Source organism: Pituophis catenifer, unplaced genomic scaffold, assembly GCF_029215685.1.
Source record: "Pituophis catenifer annectens isolate HBS135680 unplaced genomic scaffold, rPitCat1.0.hap2 SCAF_2, whole genome shotgun sequence".
NCBI lineage: Eukaryota > Metazoa > Chordata > Lepidosauria > Squamata > Colubridae > Pituophis > Pituophis catenifer.
In genome coordinates, this window is record NW_027256882.1 from 73252833 (window position 1) to 73271407 (window position 18575).

General features: G+C 35.0%; 1 protein-coding gene across 2 annotated transcripts in view; it reads left to right on the top strand.

Moving 5' to 3' along the window:
* The window catches only part of IL17RD (interleukin 17 receptor D), a 53134-nt gene extending 38045 nt beyond the window's left edge, over positions 1 to 15089 (top strand). The window contains exons 3-13 of one of the 2 annotated variants that reach the window (XM_070933630.1): positions 1553 to 1678; positions 3304 to 3422; positions 4092 to 4212; positions 5172 to 5216; positions 5316 to 5467; positions 6735 to 6800; positions 8024 to 8078; positions 9322 to 9432; positions 10213 to 10397; positions 12368 to 13307; positions 14974 to 15089. In XM_070933630.1, the coding sequence (XP_070789731.1) occupies positions 1553 to 1678; positions 3304 to 3422; positions 4092 to 4212; positions 5172 to 5216; positions 5316 to 5467; positions 6735 to 6800; positions 8024 to 8078; positions 9322 to 9432; positions 10213 to 10397; positions 12368 to 13307; positions 14974 to 15089 (2036 nt within the window). Of the gene's footprint in view, positions 1 to 1552; positions 1679 to 3303; positions 3427 to 4091; positions 4213 to 5171; positions 5217 to 5315; positions 5468 to 6734; positions 6801 to 8023; positions 8079 to 9321; positions 9433 to 10212; positions 10398 to 12367; positions 13308 to 14973 lie in introns of both variants that reach the window. The other variant, XM_070933631.1, reaches the window with a different exon arrangement.
* The last annotated feature ends 3486 nt before the right edge of the window (positions 15090 to 18575 follow it).

The window sequence follows — 18575 nt, forward strand, 5'->3', positions numbered from 1 at the left end:
TGAGAGTTTATAGTATTTTCCTCGATTTTTGGCAAATTGTCATTTTGGAATACAAACTTTTTGCCAACAAAATGCAACACTATCCTTTAAGTGGATCCAGATGTTGGAGGAAGCTCTTGTTTCAAATTTCCTACACAGATGGCTGTTTTTCTGTATGAAACTTTTGCTGTCATTCACTTGAATCCTACTTTTTCTAAGAATTCTACTTTTAGCTATTTCTTCTTAGGAAAAAATATAATGCAGCTAAATAAGAAGTGATCAATTCCAGGAACAGCATTGTTATATAACAAAGAACTGAGTAAGCTAAGAGAGGATAACCACTCTTCTGGTAATAAATGGATAATGAGAATCTTCACTAATTTATAACAATGCCATATTAATGGACACAGAATCCTTTAGGATAACAATTTTCGAATCAGTGTACCACAAAGAGGCTAACTTAAAGAATGTGTCCAAAATCTGGGACCCATTAATCATGTGGGACTGAAATTTGGCAAGTTGTGGCTACTTCTGCACCACCACACTGCCACAGTCAGCTGCACCGCCACTTTGCCATAGTCATCCACGGTCACATGATCATCATTTGCAGCACTTCCTGTCAGCTTCCCATAAAACAATGGGGGATCTGGCAGGAAGTCGGAACTCTTCTGAGTTGATGAAGGCACCATACAGCATTGCAGTAAAAAAATAAGTACAAAAATAATGATTGTTGCAAAAGGCAGCTTTGTTTGGGACATTGTACATCCTGTGACAACAACTTTAACACCATCAAACAAACACCTGCCTATCCCAGGTCCTTCGGAAGGACTCAATAGGTGGATAAAAATGCAAAATCCAATCTAAACATCTGGCTGATTGTCTGACCAACCATAATTAAAAATATTGTCAATATAATTATGACGTGTGGAAAGAGAAGTTGTCCTAGTCATCAGATGATACCATATGTCTTCAGAAAGCAGCAAAGAGGAGCAGAGAACAAGAATCGAATGAGACCAGGGCCACACAATTCCAGGATCAAGCAATCAGGACAAATAACATGAGAGAAGGAGAGAAACAGAGTAGGAAAGGCATGCATGCCTTCAGAATGACAACAAGAGGCACAGAAAGAGAACAAAGGAGAAGAGTCATATATGTCTCCAGGACCAGAGACAAAGAACAAATAAGGAAAGAGATGAAAGACTTCAGGTCTCCAGAACGACAATGAAAACCACAGAATGATGACCCAACAGCTCACAATTACTAGGTTGTCTAGTAATTGATTAAAATAGAATGATATCATTGGACTCCCAAAGATGGTTTTCAAAAGGCAACTGGACTTTCTTGAGGTTTTTCTTCGAAACATATTTCTCTTGTCATCCAAGAAGCTTCTTCAGTTCAAAGAAAAAACCAAGAAAGGCCGTTTGTCTATTGAAAAGCAACTTTGGGCGGATGATTGAGAATCTCCATAGACATATTATTGGACTGATGTTAGGAACATTCTCTGAATGTTCTCTAATAAGACAGAAGACATTTTCTGTTTTAAATGTATTTAATTAACTTGTTTCTTCCCCAGATTGTACTCCTTATTTGAATTCAATAGGAAAACATGTCATTGGAGATGTACAGAACATCACTATTAGTCAATACTCATGCTCTGATCAAGTTGCAGTGACTGTATTGTGGACAGCCAACCCCATTGGTAAGTAGAGAAAAATTTGAATTTCAAACAGATGCCAAAGCATTGGAAATTTCTGCCCCCCCTCCCCCCGTTCCAGCTAAACTCTGTTATCTTCATTGTATCCATATTTCAGATCTCTTGAAATTAAGCATTGCCTGACATTATTAACATTAAAGTTTGTTCTGAAAGAATTCAAGACAGTCCATTTAAGCCAGGCTAAGTTGCCAAATATAAAGGAGAATCCCCCCTTCTGTTTAAAGACACTTCTACTTCCAAACTGCATTGTCTATGTCATTCTGAAATCATCTTCATCTTTGAATAGATAGAGTCCTTAAGTGTTTGCCATTCAGACTGATGCAACTTAACTTAACTTAAACTTAACTTATTCTCTCCATGTTATTTAATCTTTTCCTGCAAATTCCTCCCAGACTTGCTTGAATATAAATATTAGAGAAATTTAAACATAAAGTAATGTAGAGATGTACTGAATTCGGAAATAATGTGTTTCCACATACATTTTTTATTGTGTTCAAATTGTTTAGGCTGCATTGAATACTCATCAGCTTTTTGAAAGGGGCTATAATAGTGAACTAATGATAGAAACACATTTGCAAAAGCATTTTTACATATATTTTGAGGGAACAGTAAAAGGGACAGTTAAATGTTGGTAAATCACAATGTATTTCATTATATTTAGTGTGCTGCTAATCTGAGTAGAAAACAATGGGTAGCTATTAAAAAGTACGGGGAAGTGATATCCAATGCTTCTAAGAGCACAGTGTTACCGAATTGCTAATTTGCAGCTGCAGACTTGGTTGCATTAAATCTCCAAGGCCTACAAAGCTTGGCATTTTCTCTTATAATGATCAGAACTTAATCCCTCTCAAAATATCAAGAAGGAACTGAAGTTGAAGGATCTCAGGTAACAGAGATCTGGTTAACTGTTCTTATTCATTGTCTCTATATCACACAGATAGTATTATTCTTCCTTTAAATATTAAGGACACAGGATGTAGTTGATTTGCCTCCCTTGTTGCAAGATCATTTAGATCTCAGAAATATGTGTATAAAAGTACATGAATTAAATACCAAATTCAAATTAAATTAAATTAAATTAAATTAAATAAATTAAAAAAAAATTAGTCCTAAGTATTGTAGGAGCATGGGAAGATACAATCACAGCTAAACTGGTCTTAGAATATTTTACTTAGCATCTGCTTGTTTAAGAATGCCGTACGTGGAAATGTAATTGCCAAGTTTTCTTAAATTATGTGCTTACCTGATGTGTATAGTGCCAAGCTTAGCACTATCACATCTGTGTCCTTCTTATGTATAGACTTGAATTTCCTGAATTCTCAACAATAGTCTTATTGAGACTTGATCTATACAAATCTCTAATATGAACGTAATGCTCCATTAATGATGAGAGACTGGAGCTTGAACAAGGAGTGAAACTTTCATGATACACATCCTGTTGTTTTTGTTTTATTCTCTGCTCTCTTTTCTGTCTGGAATGTATTTTATTTTCTATTTCCATATTTTGATGTTATTACACATTGTAAGTGTGTCAGAGTCACTTTTTGCAAGTAGAATAGCCATATAAATCTAAGGAAAACATATTCATTGATCTGTTTAAATATATGCAGGTATTGAATTTCTGAAAGGATTTCGAGTTATACTTGAAGAATTAAAATCGGAAAGAAGACAATGTCAGCAGTTGCTTTTAAAAGACCCAAAACAGCTCAACTCAAGTTATAAATGGACTGTAAGTCTTAGTGTTGAAAATCATAGAAATCTCAGAGCAGAAGCTTTATTGAAATTGATGGGACACTTTACTAAAGGATATTTTATCTCCAATGTTTGGCTGGAATATCAGACTCTGGGGACTCCTCACTAGGGCTGTGCACATTTCACCCAGAGAAAGATTCTGCTGCTTTAAGAATTGCCATAATTTTAATCTGTATATTCCTTAAAAGGCGTGGCATTTTTTTTTAGGTTCATGCTTAAGAAGGCAGGAGGAAATTGTACTTTAGCAGCATCTGAATTTATTTAATTTCACATTTTACATTTGAATGAAAAATAAATATGGAATTATGAGGAAACAGATTGGGGATTACACCTTCTGCCTTTATTCTACCAACTTCCTTATCTTTTATAACAATCAAATTAGTTATGGTTTAAAGAAGAATTTAGAGAGTCCAGCAGGAGTGATTAATAAAAAATTAATCGCACCCACTAGACTCTCTAAATTCTTCTTAAAATCTTAACTAATTGGATTTTCATAAAAGATAAGGAAGTTGGTTTTCTTCTGGTGCCAACATTGATTCCTATAAATGGGAAATATGGAATTATGTTAGGAAAATAACATAATTGCATGATTATCCAAGACATGTTAAAATGTGCTACTAATTGGTTTACATTACTTCCCTTTCAGAGAGTGGAATCTCAGCCCTTTCTAAATCTGAAATTTGAAACTGACTACTTTGTAAAGGTTATTCCTTTTCCATCCATTAAGAATGAAAGTAACTACCATCCTTTTTTCTTCAGAACTCGGCGTAAGTACAACAGCAATTATTCCTTTCTGCCTTACAGATCTTTGTGTCCTGAATCTTAATGAAAGCTGATAGCAGCTGAAATTGCATGCTTTCTAGTTAAAACTCACATCAAAGCCTACTTTAAGTGAAATGGCTTTGGAGGCCTTGGAGAGAAAATATGGATGAATTATGGGAACATATTTAGGAAGTTTTTGATACACTGAGTTGATTTTACTAAGACTTTCCTGTAAAAAACCCTAGGTGCATGCCTTTCTCTCAGCAACTGTTATTTTCTTTGGGAAATTAAATTGCTAGTCTAAAAATCCATCAGCCGATACATGTATCAGGCATATGAGATTAAGATTTAGGATCTTCTATTGTCTTTCATGTCATTTGGAGACCTATGTATAAATACCTTTTCAACAGGACTTTCTGCAAACAGGTTAAAAAATGCTGCTGCTGCTCTTAACAGTTTGAAAAGAGATGCTTTGTACACATTCACATGCATCTTGAAGTATAGATTTTGAAATATTTGTACAGTTCTAATCCAAAGTGACCATTAGCTACTTTTTACATGCTAGTAGAAGGAAACAGACGAACTCTTCATCCCTAGTTTTCAGATCAGTGTAAGAATGCATATGGTTTTTGTATCGTGCACCATAAAATCATGGGATTATCCTGAATATTTGCTGGAGGACTTAACCTCTTTTTTACTAGCAAATATGGGCAGGTACAAATTAGCTTAAACAAGTTGTTCATGTAAAATAAGCACCAGGTCTCTGGCAAGGTAGGGCTTTCCAGAACAATAACTAAATCCCAAGCTGTTACATGTCTTAATACACAGACTCTGAAAGTTTTTACACAAAGGAAGGCAAAAATCTTTTCCTGTCTCAACGAAAATCTTATTTTGTGAAGTCAGCTTTTTGGAAGACCTGAAATCTGAACAATTTTGCTTTTTGTCTTTTTCTTTCTTTAAATAGCTTGTGAATTGCTGCTGCAACCAGACAACCTGGTCTGCAAACCTTGTAAGTGGAACTGCAATTTTAACATTGTCCCTACTAAGATTATATCAAGTTACAAAAAACTATGTTCCAATCGTTGTCTAAATCTTTCTTCCTTGATAGTTTGGAAACCAAGAAGCTTGAATATTACGCAGCAAGGTTTTAATATGTATCTATCTTTTGATCATGCACCACATAACTTTGGATTCAGATATTACTACCTGCACTACAAGCTCAAAACTGATGGACAGTTCAAACAGAAGATTTGTAAACAGGTTTGCTCATGTTTTACAATGTTAGATTTAACCTAATTTCTAAGACATGTAGAACCACTCTTATACCAGGTTAGGTCATCTGACACTAACAGGGTTTAGTGAAAGATTTGGCTATGGTAGTGGGTTTTCAGATACATTAACATCATAAAGAAGTTGGGACGAGTTCTGACAGAGCAGTGTTTCTCCGATCTTGACAGGTGGACTCCCAAAATTTCCCAGTCAACCATGCTAGCTGAAGAATTCTGGGAGATGAAGTCCACATGTCTTCCAAGTTTCCAAAGTTGAGAAACACTGTGATGGAGTAGCTGAAATGGGATAACCATATGGCCAAGTTCAGGACATAAGAGGAGATGTAACCTCCTGCTGAATGTTGATCCCCATCGTACTTTAGATGCTTCTTCAGTTTTGCAAAACCTTACATTAGTTCCAGATTTTGCATGAAAAAAAATTCTAGTCCTATTATATTTAGTGGGGCTGGTTATGTTCCCTAGAACTCTATGACTTATCTTTTTTCTCCCATCTTTTCTGTTCTTTCCATTTTTGAATTGCATTTTTATTTAAGATGATGGATATTATACATATGAAATAATGCTTTAGAGATGATAATTCTACATTGGCCGATCATAGGGTGGAACATAATGCAATATTTAAGCATTAGGTTAGAGCACTTGAAAGCACCCACAGCACTCTTTTTAATCAATAGTTATGATGTGTAGATAAAGGTTGTAAATAAATTTTTGTAAGTGCTATTACTTTATTAAATTTTTATTTATTTCAAGCTGGGAATAGCAAACAATATACTTTGGGTAAGGGTAGTTTGGAGTTAATGCAATTTTCAGTGAAATATAATTCAAGGGATACTGCAGTTTTCTTTCTCTTCTTTGGTTAAATGCTGATTGTATTCATGATATGCATTCATTTGGGGAAACTGTTCCTTTTGCTATTTGATACATTTGGCTGTAATCCAGGAAAGACTATGAGAAACAAAAACCTTGTCCTCTGTGTTGAGTATAGGTTCTGAATTCTTTATAACTAGGGAAATATTTTTTGTTAACTATTTATGACTAGGGAGAGATTTTCAATAAAACGAGGACTCCAAAGATTTTTGGCTTAATGATTTATGTACTTCATTTATAAATCTGTATCTTTAATTGCTTGGGAATTGGTATAACTTTCAGAAGTGATAACCTTGTAATGAAAGTGTAGTTTCTTCAAATATTGAAAAGATTTTATGAATGCAGGACTAATTGTTATGGTTTTCTCATAGGAAAAGAATACAGATGTAACAACTTGTATTCTTCAGAATGTCTCACCTGGAGATTACATCATTGAGGTAATGAATTATTTGTAGTAGAGGAAGATAAGAGTAAAAGGTATTGTAGCCAACATTCAGTTATTTCCTTTGAAACTAGGATCATAGTTAGTATTTTGTTTTGCATGACATCATAGAGTAATGTTGCCTGTACAATTATTTCAAGTCTTTGGCACTAACAGTCTGATCTCATATGTTCGCCCAAGCATCATAAAAAAAAATCACCTGAAATCTCGCAAGAATGCTAAATTTCATGATCTTACAATGCTCCTACTCTATCAGGGGATCTTGTAAACTCCAGCATTCTTGTTCAAGACTGACAATCTCACCAAATCATGGCCATTTATACACATTTAGGATTTATAGTTTTATTTTAATTCATCTTTGAATGACACCTTCAGACACTTCTTTCTGGAGGCAAGAGGCACCCTTGCCAAATTCTTGGAACATAGGATAATTTGTTAATTAAAAAAAAGCATCAATATCATAAAAATGAAATAGGAAAATCAGCTATTCTTGATGCTCCTTCAAAACTGAAGTAAATTTTTAATTGAATTCTTGTTTGCATGGCTGTTTTGTACATACATGACATTGCTGGAAAGTTAGAAACTAGATTGGTGGTTCAGATGGATAGACAGTTACATGAAATTCATATCCATGAGGAGCTAGACTCCAACTGGGCAAGTCTGGCTGCCTTGTGCCTAAGTCACTTCCATGACTTCCAATGAAGTGGACAGCTTTTTCCAAACTGTGTATTAGGCTGCCTATTTAAGGCTGCTTGGAAGATGACTTGCAGTTGGATTCATGCAATGATATGGCTTCTTGGCGAGAGAGGGTGATCTCCTTAGCCTTGAAAGATATAGTGGTGTGTCCCTTTCTTAAGATGCCACCCTAAATCCAATCATTTTGGATAATTATTGTCTTGTCTCCAAACTATTTTTTTCTTCTTACTTTATTGAGAATGCCAAGTACAATACATGGATATTTTGAAAACTATTCTTTCTGAACTTCCTACACACACAGTTTTGATTGTCTTCTGTGTAATCAATACCACAGTGTTAAATCAGTTTAATAAAAAAAAAAGCAGAGGCTAGTTATTACAGGGCAATTCATTTGGTAAATTAGCCTATCTTTTAGTGAAAAAATCACTTTTTTCTTTAAATTCAAGTATTAAACAGTGATTTGTCATGTTTCTAAAATAAATACTGTCATATGATTTACTTTTGTTTTGCTTTGTCCTTAAGCTTGTTGATGATACCAACACAACAAGAAAATCAATGCACTATGTGTTGAAGCCAGGTATAAAAATCTTTAATAATGTTTTTTTAATGAAAAAATTCTTAATATTTCATAAAACAGCTATAAGTATGCATATAAAAAGAGCTTTAGAGGATACCATTACCTTAAGCCTATACATTGAAATTGACTGATTCCATAGCAGTAGAGATAAGAGCTTGTTCAGATTTCATCTGGTCGTTCTTTCAGCTCTTATTACTGATTCTTTCCCATATAATGAATGTTCTGCATTGACAAAACAGTGCTAATCAATTCTGAATGTGGATGAGTGATGCATGTGAATTTTCTTAGACTGAATTTGATTGTTTTATTTCATTTCATTTAAAATATATGAAGGAAAGTTGGATAAAGTTAGCACTCCACGATGGAGAGCTTTTGCCACAGCCTCTCTGACATTCAAATTATACAGAAATGGTAGAATTTCTTGTTGTTTTGTGGAATTGTATACTTATTTGACTTTCTTGTACTACCATGTATCACAGGCTCTCAATGCTTTATTTTTAAATTAAAGTACCGTATTTTTTGGAATATAAGACGCACCTTTCCCCCCCAAAAAAGAGGGTGAAAATCTGGATGTGTCTTATACTCTGAATGTAGACCTGCCCAACTTCTCAAACGGAGGTTTCAGAAGCTGAAAAAAGTGCCAGAAGAGGCTTTCAGAGGCAGATTTTTTTCCCCCCTGAAACAGAGTTTCAGAAGTTTCAGAGGCAGAAAAAAGCAAAGAAAAGCAAGGCACAGAGCTTACAACCAATGAACCTGTTGCTAAAATTCACCTCTGGGAACAGCTGATTGGGGGTATTCCGGGAGGCTGATCCACCCACCAATCAGCTTTTTTCTTATTTTCCTCCCCCAAAACTAAGACATGTTTTATACTCCGGTGCATCTTATACTCCGAAAAATACGGCATAACACCATAAAAATCAAGATAATAAAAAATGAAAAGCCTTTTTCCATAGTAATGGATAGTGGCCTTTTTACAGCCAACAGAGTTGTTTGCCCCTCAAGAGGGCGCAACTTCTACAGATCTGTGCTGAACTATAGTTAAGGCTTCAGCCAAAGCCTGTGGCTATTGGAAATTTATCTCAGAAGGCCTTAGTTCATACTATTTAGTGGAGTAGTATCACAAAATGTAATTTAATTAAAACAAGTTTGCCTTGCATGTTTCAACAATGGGAAGATGCAATGGTTCTAGTACCTCAGTTTAAGAAAAGCTAATTTAGGTATTTTTCTTCCACCTTTCTTCAAGTGCACTCCCCGTGGGCAGGTCCAATAAGAGCAGTAGCCATTACAGTACCCTTGGTTGTCATCTCTGCATTTGCAACACTTTTTACAGTGATGTGTCGCAAAAAGCAACAAGGTAAGGCATTTTGCTTCTAAATGACCTGAGGGGTGGAAGTCCCTTTCAAAACTGCCGGTAGTCATAGGAAAATTAATTAGTTAAAAAGTTGGATGCCCTTGCTAGAAATCACCTTCTCCAACCTTGTTTATTCTGGAATTTCCACGTTGATACTGGAATTAACATGCTTCTGTTTAGCAAAATGCAGCCACAAATTGACATCAGAATACTGTTAGGCAGCAAGCAAGCGGTGGCATTGCTGTGATCAGCTAGGGGCCTGCAGTTTACCTTGTCTTTTGACTGATAGAATTAATCTAAAATATCCTAGAGAATCAGGTGTTTGCAGTGCAGCATTTGGGTGATATTTTTTGGGGGGTAGGTCTGTTTGCAGGCTCACGTTCTATTGAGTCCTGAAAGAGTCTGGAATTCCTTTGTCATTACAGATTTGTGCTTGCAGATAAATGAATTCTAGAGCCTTATACCTCAATGTTTATTTTAATGTTTTGAAGGAGCCCCTGTGCTTGCACTGAGTAGGGCTTGTATTTCTGAGTGGATACAGCTATAGAGGACTTCATGGTCCATATCTGACAAGATTAGTACAAGATCTAGCGTGTAGCCTCACCTAGATGGAAACCCCCCCCCTCAGGTCAATATATGTAGAAACCAGACTGTTTTTTGGAATTAAGAGAGGAAAAAAACAAGAGTTTGAATCTTCCAAGCTTGAAAGGGGAAAGTATTGCAGTTCTTCTCCATGTGTAGATAGTAAAATGCTTCACTGTTAATTTTTTTGTTTCAATTTAGAAAATATCTATTCCCATTTAGATGAGGAGAGTTCTGAATCTTCTACCTACTCTGCATCTCTTCATGTGGAAAGGCAGCAGCCTCGCCCTAAAGTCTTCCTCTGCTATTCCAATAAAGATTGCCAGAAGCACATTAATGTCATCCAGTGTTTTGCCTTTTTCCTTCAGGACTTTTGTGGTTGCGAGGTAAATTGGCCCTGCTTGCATTTTCTTGAAGTCTTCTTTGTGCTATATTAAACACATTTCTTTAAGGCATCAATTGAATTGAAATGAATACAAATCTTAACATTCTATTTACTTTTTTATTTTTGTCTGATATTTATTGCATGTCTGACCTCTAGTGGTCAGCTTTGAGTATTGCTTATTTTGTTTGGACTAGTTACTTTTCAGATAGATGTTTGCAACAAGGATGTGCCTAATGTTCTAGGAAAAAAAATGAGAATATTCTAGTATGGCCCAGAAGAAAAGCTCAGCTGGGTTTTTCAAATGCCTTGATTCTGGAACTGTAGGTTAACATATCCCTCTTTCCATCAGTTCATTTGGAGCTTCTTTTAAAAGTTCACTTCATTATGGGGGACAGCTCCAGCCAATCATCCTTGATACAAAAGAAAATGCAAAGCGCTTGACCCCATGGAGATCCATTTATGTATCAGAAAATTTGTACAAATGTGAAACATATTTTTGCTGATAAAGCACCTCATAAATTAGCAACATACTAGAAATGGGTATAAATTTGAAAGACTGCCTCATTGTTAAAGCTGTTTGCATTTAGAAAATATGGAAATTTAGCATAGAACTACTGAACATATAATTGAAATTACTTGCATGATTATATTTACCTATTGCTCATATCATTATCAATAAAACTATTACAAATAATCCTAATCCAATCTTTCCTTATGGGATGCTGTCCAGATTATGTTGGACACAAATTAGTTTGCTGTGCTAGCTGGAAATTATAATAATGATAAGGACTAAGTACTGCTAGAATGTTCAAGAGTGGAGAAAACTCTTCTAGTGTCAGAATCAATTATAGACGTAACTTTGGGTGTATGTATATTATATATAATGTACACATTTATACACACACACAAAATCCAAAACAATTCTGAAGATGCAAAAATTAGTGTGAAATTTTGTTTAATTGATTAAAAAAACAAATGCAAACCCTGTAATTACACTATTTTGGGGTGATTAACAGGCAGTTATCTTGCCAAGTATTTCATTTAAATTATGCTTTTAAGAACTGATTTTGTCTCCTTTACAATCTATTTTAATTTGATACACTTAACTTACCACTCTTTTTATGTATAGGTAGCCTAAATATATATTGGTAACATTATTATTCATATGTAATGTTATGATTCTGTGATTTTAACAAAAGAGTTTATCTATTATGAGTTCCTTCTTAGTATAAGAAGCCATATGGACCCCCTGCCAAGGCAAGCCACTAGAATATCAATTGAGAGCAAACCCCACTCCCTACTAGCTCTGATGGTGTTACATAGTTTGAGTAATGGAACATTTGCAAGAAAACAACCAATGAAAGAGCACCAAGGACCCCTCAGATCCTGTAACATATATAGTAGATTCAATAAATATTTGGCATACATCATATGGGTTTTCTGTGGGAGCATAGGGCATATGAAGGTGACCCCTTATTTTAATCTCAGAACAACAGCACTCTTAAATTCTGAGTGAGACAGCATGATTGGCTTAAAGCTCCCAATGAAGTCCACAGTTGAACGAAGATATGACCTAGGGTCACTCCAGTTCTTGACTGCTATATTACTCTGGCTGTCCCAGAGCAGAGTTCACATTATCAATTTATAGCACCAAGAGAATTCCCCATCAGCTATTATGTGGATGTTACCCTTATTTGTAATTCCAACTCTTCTCTCTCTCTCTCCTCCTCCCCCTCCCTTCTCCCCTCTGCATGTGTGTAATGTGCATTATCTCTATAGTATGTGTGTATGTGTGTGTGTATTATTACGTGTCAAAACACATACACATTCTGCTTTTTAAAAAAAGTCTCCCATGTAAGTGCTCATTGAAGCACTCCTGTAATAAATGCCAGCCCATAAATACACATTCATGAAATAGGCTGGGTGTTGAAAGTCAAAGCATTACACAAAGGCTATAATCTTCTTTACTAGGTTTCTTTAGATTTATGGGAAGATCTGAAAAACTCTAAAGAAGGTCAGAAAGAGTGGCTTCATCGGAAAATCAATGAATCCCAATATATCATCGTTGTATGTTCAAAAGGAATGAAATATTTTGTGGAGAAAAGGAGCTGGAAGCACAAGAGATCCAGGGAAAAGGATACTGGGAAAGGAGAACTCTTTCTGGTTGCCATAGCTACCATAGCAGAGCAGCTACGTCATGCAAAGCAAAATTCACGTGACCTCTGCAAGTTCATTGCTGTTTACTTTGATTATTCCTGTGAAGGTGACATTCCTGGAGTACTAGATTTAACCACAAAGTACAAGCTTATGGATAACCTGCCTCAGTTTTATGCTCATTTAAAATCCAAAGATCTTAGCTTTCATGATTCAGAATTGTATCCTGTACATATTAGCAAAAGAAATTATTTCAGGAGTAAGTCTGGACGATCGCTCTATGTAGCCATTTGCAACATGCATCAGTATATAGACCAGGAGCCTGACTGGTTTGAGAAGCAGTTTGCGTCATTCTTCCCAACACCTTTACGTTGTCCGGATCCAGTGATAGAAACTTTTGACTCTGGCTTGGTATTAAATGACTTAGTCAATAAACAAGTGACTGATGGAGATTTTTATCTAAAAGTAGATGCGAATGTTCCTCCTCCTTTGCATTCAGACTCTCTCTGTGTGACCCAGCATTTGAACCTTGGGCTGGATAGAGAATCTCAGGACATTCAGAACACTAGCTCTATTCTTCAGCCATTGCTGCATGTTGTCAAAGCTGTCAATCTGCCAGACATGCCCCGAGATTCGGGAATTTATGATTCCTCTGTTCCTTCATCTGAACTGTCACTACCTTTAATGGATGGACTCTTAACAGATCAAACTGAAACATCTTCCATTACAGAGAGTGTCTCTTCCTCATCAGGATTGGGTAAGAGAGAAAAAGAAAAAGTTGCAATCTAGAATTGCATGTTAAGATTTTAAATTTTACAAAATGATAAAGTTGATGGGTTTTACAGTCTGTATGTTAAGACCTGAATAATATCAAAGTCAGTAGATTTTGACAAACCACCATTGCTTTTGATTCTGATGATGGTGCCCACTTCCAGTGTAGCTTTAGCTTGATCACAGGGAATTGGAAGCCATCTTCTCATAAAACACTGCACTGGGTCAGCTTCAATTAGTTCTATGCTTAGATTAAATTGTTGTAAGGGAGAAGACAGAATGGCATACAGTATGTAAAATCTTGTAACTTCTGAGATTTCCCTTATATCTGTAAATATTTCAAAATTGTTGTTATATACCCTGTTTTCCCAAAAATAAGACATACCCTGATAATCAGCCCAATCAGGCTTTTGAGTGCATGGCAGTAAGGCCAAGCGCTTATTTCAGGGTTCAGAAAAATATAAAACAGGTTCTTATTTTTGGGGAAACACGGTAGGAGAACTGAAAATACTCCTGTAAAGCAATAAAAACAAATAGTTATGACCAGTGGTGGGTTTCAAAATTTTTTACTACCAGTTCTGTGGGTGTGGCTTGGAGGGCGTGGCATGACTTGGTGGGCATGGCAGGGGAGGGATGCTGTAAAATCTCCATTTCCTCCCAATCAGCTGGGACTTGGGAGGCAGAGAATAGATGGGGGCGGGGCCAGTCAGAATTTTTACTATCGGTTCTCTAAACTACTCAAAATTTCCACTACTGGTTCTCCAGAACTGGTCAGAACCTGCTGAAATCCACCTCTGGTTATGATGTATAACCTGGATCTGAAAAGTATTTTCCCCTGCTTTGATAGTTCTACCTTGTTTCAATAACTTCTTGACTTTTCTCCAGCATCACCCAACAAGAGGAAGCTTGTGCTTCTCAAATTCCATGCCATCAAGAATACTTTCTCTTAAGCTGTTTTGTTCCAATAGTTCCTGTGATCTGATCAGGTTTTAGCCTCCCATCCACAGCTCATCAGGTGTTCCCAGTGGTGCGTTGCTACCAGTTCGCCCCGGTTCAGGCGAACCTGTAGCAGCAGTGGCGGGAGGCTCTGCCCACCTGCCCGGACGTCATCAAATATGAACTGTGCATGCGCAGAAGCTTCTGCGCATGTGCAGAAGTGGTGTGCGCGCAAGCGAAGTGAGCTAACCGGTAGCAAAGGTAAGTAAAACCTGCCCCCATGTGTTCCCCAAATCTAGGCTGCAGGGTTGGGAAATACCACATAGTACAACATAGTATTTACAACATTAGCATTTGCCCTCAACAATCTGGGTCTTCATTTTATTGATCTCAGAAGGACGGAAGGCTGAGTCAACCTTGAGGTTGTCAAAATCGAACTCCTGGCTGTGGGCAGAGTTAGCCTGCCATTCTGCATTCTAACCATTGCGCCACCATGGCTCAGTGCTAATAGAAGCTGCTATTTTTATTGTATTGTTTTAAGGTTTGTTTTATATATAACAAAATAAGTGGTAGTATAAGTTGAATATATTATACATGGTGTAACTCAGCAGTTGAGAGTAGAATGGCATAGAAGTGTTAGAATGTGAATAAATAAGTCTTTGATTTGTAGATAAACCAATTAACTAACAAGACCTTTCCAACATCTTTCTTCCTAGGAGAAGACGAACCACCTTTGCTTGCTGCCACCAAATCCCTCGTGCCTGGAATATGTAAAGCAGAACTTCATTGCTGTATCCACACGGAAGAACTGCAGGCAATTGCACCTTTATAATGGATTGAAATATTGTTATGCATTGCCACTTTATCAACAGCATCTGTTTATACATTAATCTCTCTTCATTGCAGTCATTTGACTTGTTTGGAAGAAAATATACTTTCCTGGAGGATTTGCTTCCTAGGGTAGTTCATGGCCAGTATATTTTGTTTTATACTTTGTTTTTATGTAAATAGTTTTATGTTTTGATAATAAAACTTTCAAGATTGGGAAGATAGATATTACTATCGATTTGGATTTAAGGGAGATGTTGTATTAACAAGAGTTAAAATCCATCTACTTTCTAATATGAAATATAGTTTTTGGAAATTACCAAATCTTTGAATTCCATACTATGATTTCATTCTATAAGAGTGAGCCGTGACTCTTTACAAGTATTTAATTCTATTTTACATCCTTAATTCTATTATATCCAATAGGAAAGATACTGTGAGTGCTTGGTTATACTTAGCTATGCTGCCTTTCCATCTAAAATTGGTATTCTGATTAACACTTAAATTGTCATAAAAATATGGTTTGAAAGTAAGTTTAAAATGAGACTGATTACAATTTAGTGTAACAGCCTATTTAACGGCAGGAAGCAAGTAATGTTTAATCCTTCGATGCTCTGTGCATTATATCAGGTTCCTGGTTGTAAATGCTGAAGCAACTGGACATCATAATATAATGTTCAGTAATATTTGGAGAATGGAAAGCAGGATTCACAATGTTAAAATACCAAAGATGAGACGTATAAAAATAGGCTTTACTAAAACAGAAATCATTGTTGAATTTTGCTTACCCAGCCTAGCATGTTTAAATAGAAAGTTTAAAAAAAATGTTTTGTGTCTTATGTTACTTGTGAGCAAATTTATATTAATGGCAAGTTTGCCATTCCAATTTAAAAATAGTTTTAATTTAAACTCAATTGTGTTTCCTAGTTGTCTGCTAAATTCACTCTAGTATTAATATTTCATTGTTTAAGCATCTTTAAATGATTTAATTTTAGAAGCTAAAATATTAAAGTTTAGTTGAGCAATTAAATCAAGGTTAAGAATATAAATAATTGATATATTTGTTTATAAGAATGATAACGTATTCTTAGGATCATACCAACCCTTCTCTAGCCCCTATTTTTGAAATCAAAAGTTGTGACCAGTTGTATTTACTTTAAACTGTTGTCCTGGCTTTGCTGAGGATATTGTTCTTAATTCATTTACCTTACACTGTTATTTTTCCAGGTTGTTTAATAATTTTAAAAGATACATAAATAGATACATTTGCTTTTTTAAAAAAAATATGCCTCAACATTAGCAAGTAGCCATTTTCATGTAGATAATGCAATTGTTTTTCAGCCATTATATAACATTATTAAGGGGCAAGTCTGGTAGATGAGCATTAAGATCTTTCCCCAATTTATTCTCACTTTTTTAGCTTAAATTGAGTCATTTTTGATAGCAGCAATTTTACTACGTTTTAAACTATTTTTAAAAAAATCAAAATTATTCCAGAAAGGAATTTAAACTTTCTTAAATAGTTTAATGTGGGGAAATAATTTTTCCATAAACAATAATACACATATGATAATCATGAGAGCTATTTTTAAACTTTGCACTGTCCCTTCTGTATATTTGCTGACCACTTGAAAATGTTGCTAGTGTATCCTGATTACTTGAAAGTCCATACAACAGTTCTGGAGGATTTCCTTAAAATAATTTTTTTTTTAAAGTAAGGAACATATGTGGTAAATTCCTCAAATAGCAAAACACATACTGAAAAGTTTAGAGAGGATGGATGATCAGTTAGAATAATAACTATTAGAACTAGGGACACAGATACAGATAAGACCATAGTTTCATCCCCAAATGCTATATTTTTCTATTTGTACTGGAAAAGAATTCCTATCAGGATTTTCCAAAAATAAAATTTAATCATGGAAAGAATTCCTGTATCTTTTATATTCCTTGGGGATCTGAAGTGGCCTTGCTTTACTCATGCTGCTTAAGCGTTATGAAAGTTGAAATCCGGTATTTCCTCAGGGCACCATATAGATAAATGCTATAGTGACCCATCTATATTTTTTGGGTTTCCAGTGGTTTTTGGGTTTGTACTCAAATCTTATCTTCACAATTTGGGTTTTATTTAATTAATATACTGTGATCAAATACCTTGATTTTTGTAATATCAAGTTATATTCATAATACATTTTGATAAAATACTGTCAATTTTAGGAATTAGCAATCCTAAAATCATATCAGTGATTTTTCAACTAACCTAATGTGGTAATTAGATTACCACTAAAATTACCACTTTTCTAAATCAGCACTTCCCTCCACTTACTCTCAGCTGTCTCTTTACCAGAATAGGTAAATTTCCTTTATTGATGTCATATTTGCAATACTTCTCAGGGATATCTTTGGCATATTTTTAATGTTTCACTTGCATGTTTTAAGTAGTCATGCAAATCAAGAAATGCCTCAATATTGCATGCCATCATTTTTTTTTATTTCTGCCAGCTTCAGAATTCTCTTCTCTTTTTCAAATCATTTTCCAACTCAAAGAATGAAAAAAACTGGTTATAACCAGCTTGTGATCCCTTATTTGTTCTAATACTATTCACTGAAACTTATTTACTAATTACTTATTGGTTTAATTATATTTTATAATTTAACATAATTAAAAACATAAAAATAAGAAAAAAATAAGAAAAAATAAGAATTTAAGAAACAAAAAATAAAGAAATATATAAGTAATCCAATATCCTTGTGCAAATAGAAGGGCCCCTTCCATTCATAAAGGAATTTAAATCTAGCCCCACTTAAAGAAGAGGTTGAAGTAATTTTTTGTTGACTTCCTTTTGTTCTGCATCCTCTCACACTATTTGCTTAGTAGACCAGGCAGTGCCATAGTTGTCCTGTGTTGCAGGAGAAAACTGACCATCCTTTGAACAAGGTTCTAATGAAGCTCTGGATTCAAACCACCATAGTTCAGTATTTCTGTCCATTCAGACAACAGGAAAGCCTCTTGAAAGCCAAAAATGTTAATATACATTTTAGAGGTTAGATTATGATTATTTTAGTATTGTTTTAGATGCGAAAAAAATTTAATATTGTAACATAATTCACTGTGTATTTTTTAAGACTTTACAGATATGGAGATATTTTCTAAATTCTTGTATGAATTAAATTGAAATATGTAAGAAACATCAACATGGGTCAATACTTAAGTAAATGTTGTGATTTTCATGTTTATGTACAAAAATATAAGCCTTTGGTAATAGCTGATATTAGGGTGAATTTATTTTTATGTTTCCATAATTTAGAAATTAACCAGAATAAAACGTCATAAAAATTAATTTTGAATTGTTTATGTTTTTATGCTAGATTGTTTTTGTAAGCATGTCTTTCTTCAAACATTAGCTTCACAACAAGAGTAACAATAAAAAATTGTGTACTTCTTTATCCATCTTTACCTCCTTGGGATAAAATCTTTTTACAGCTGTTA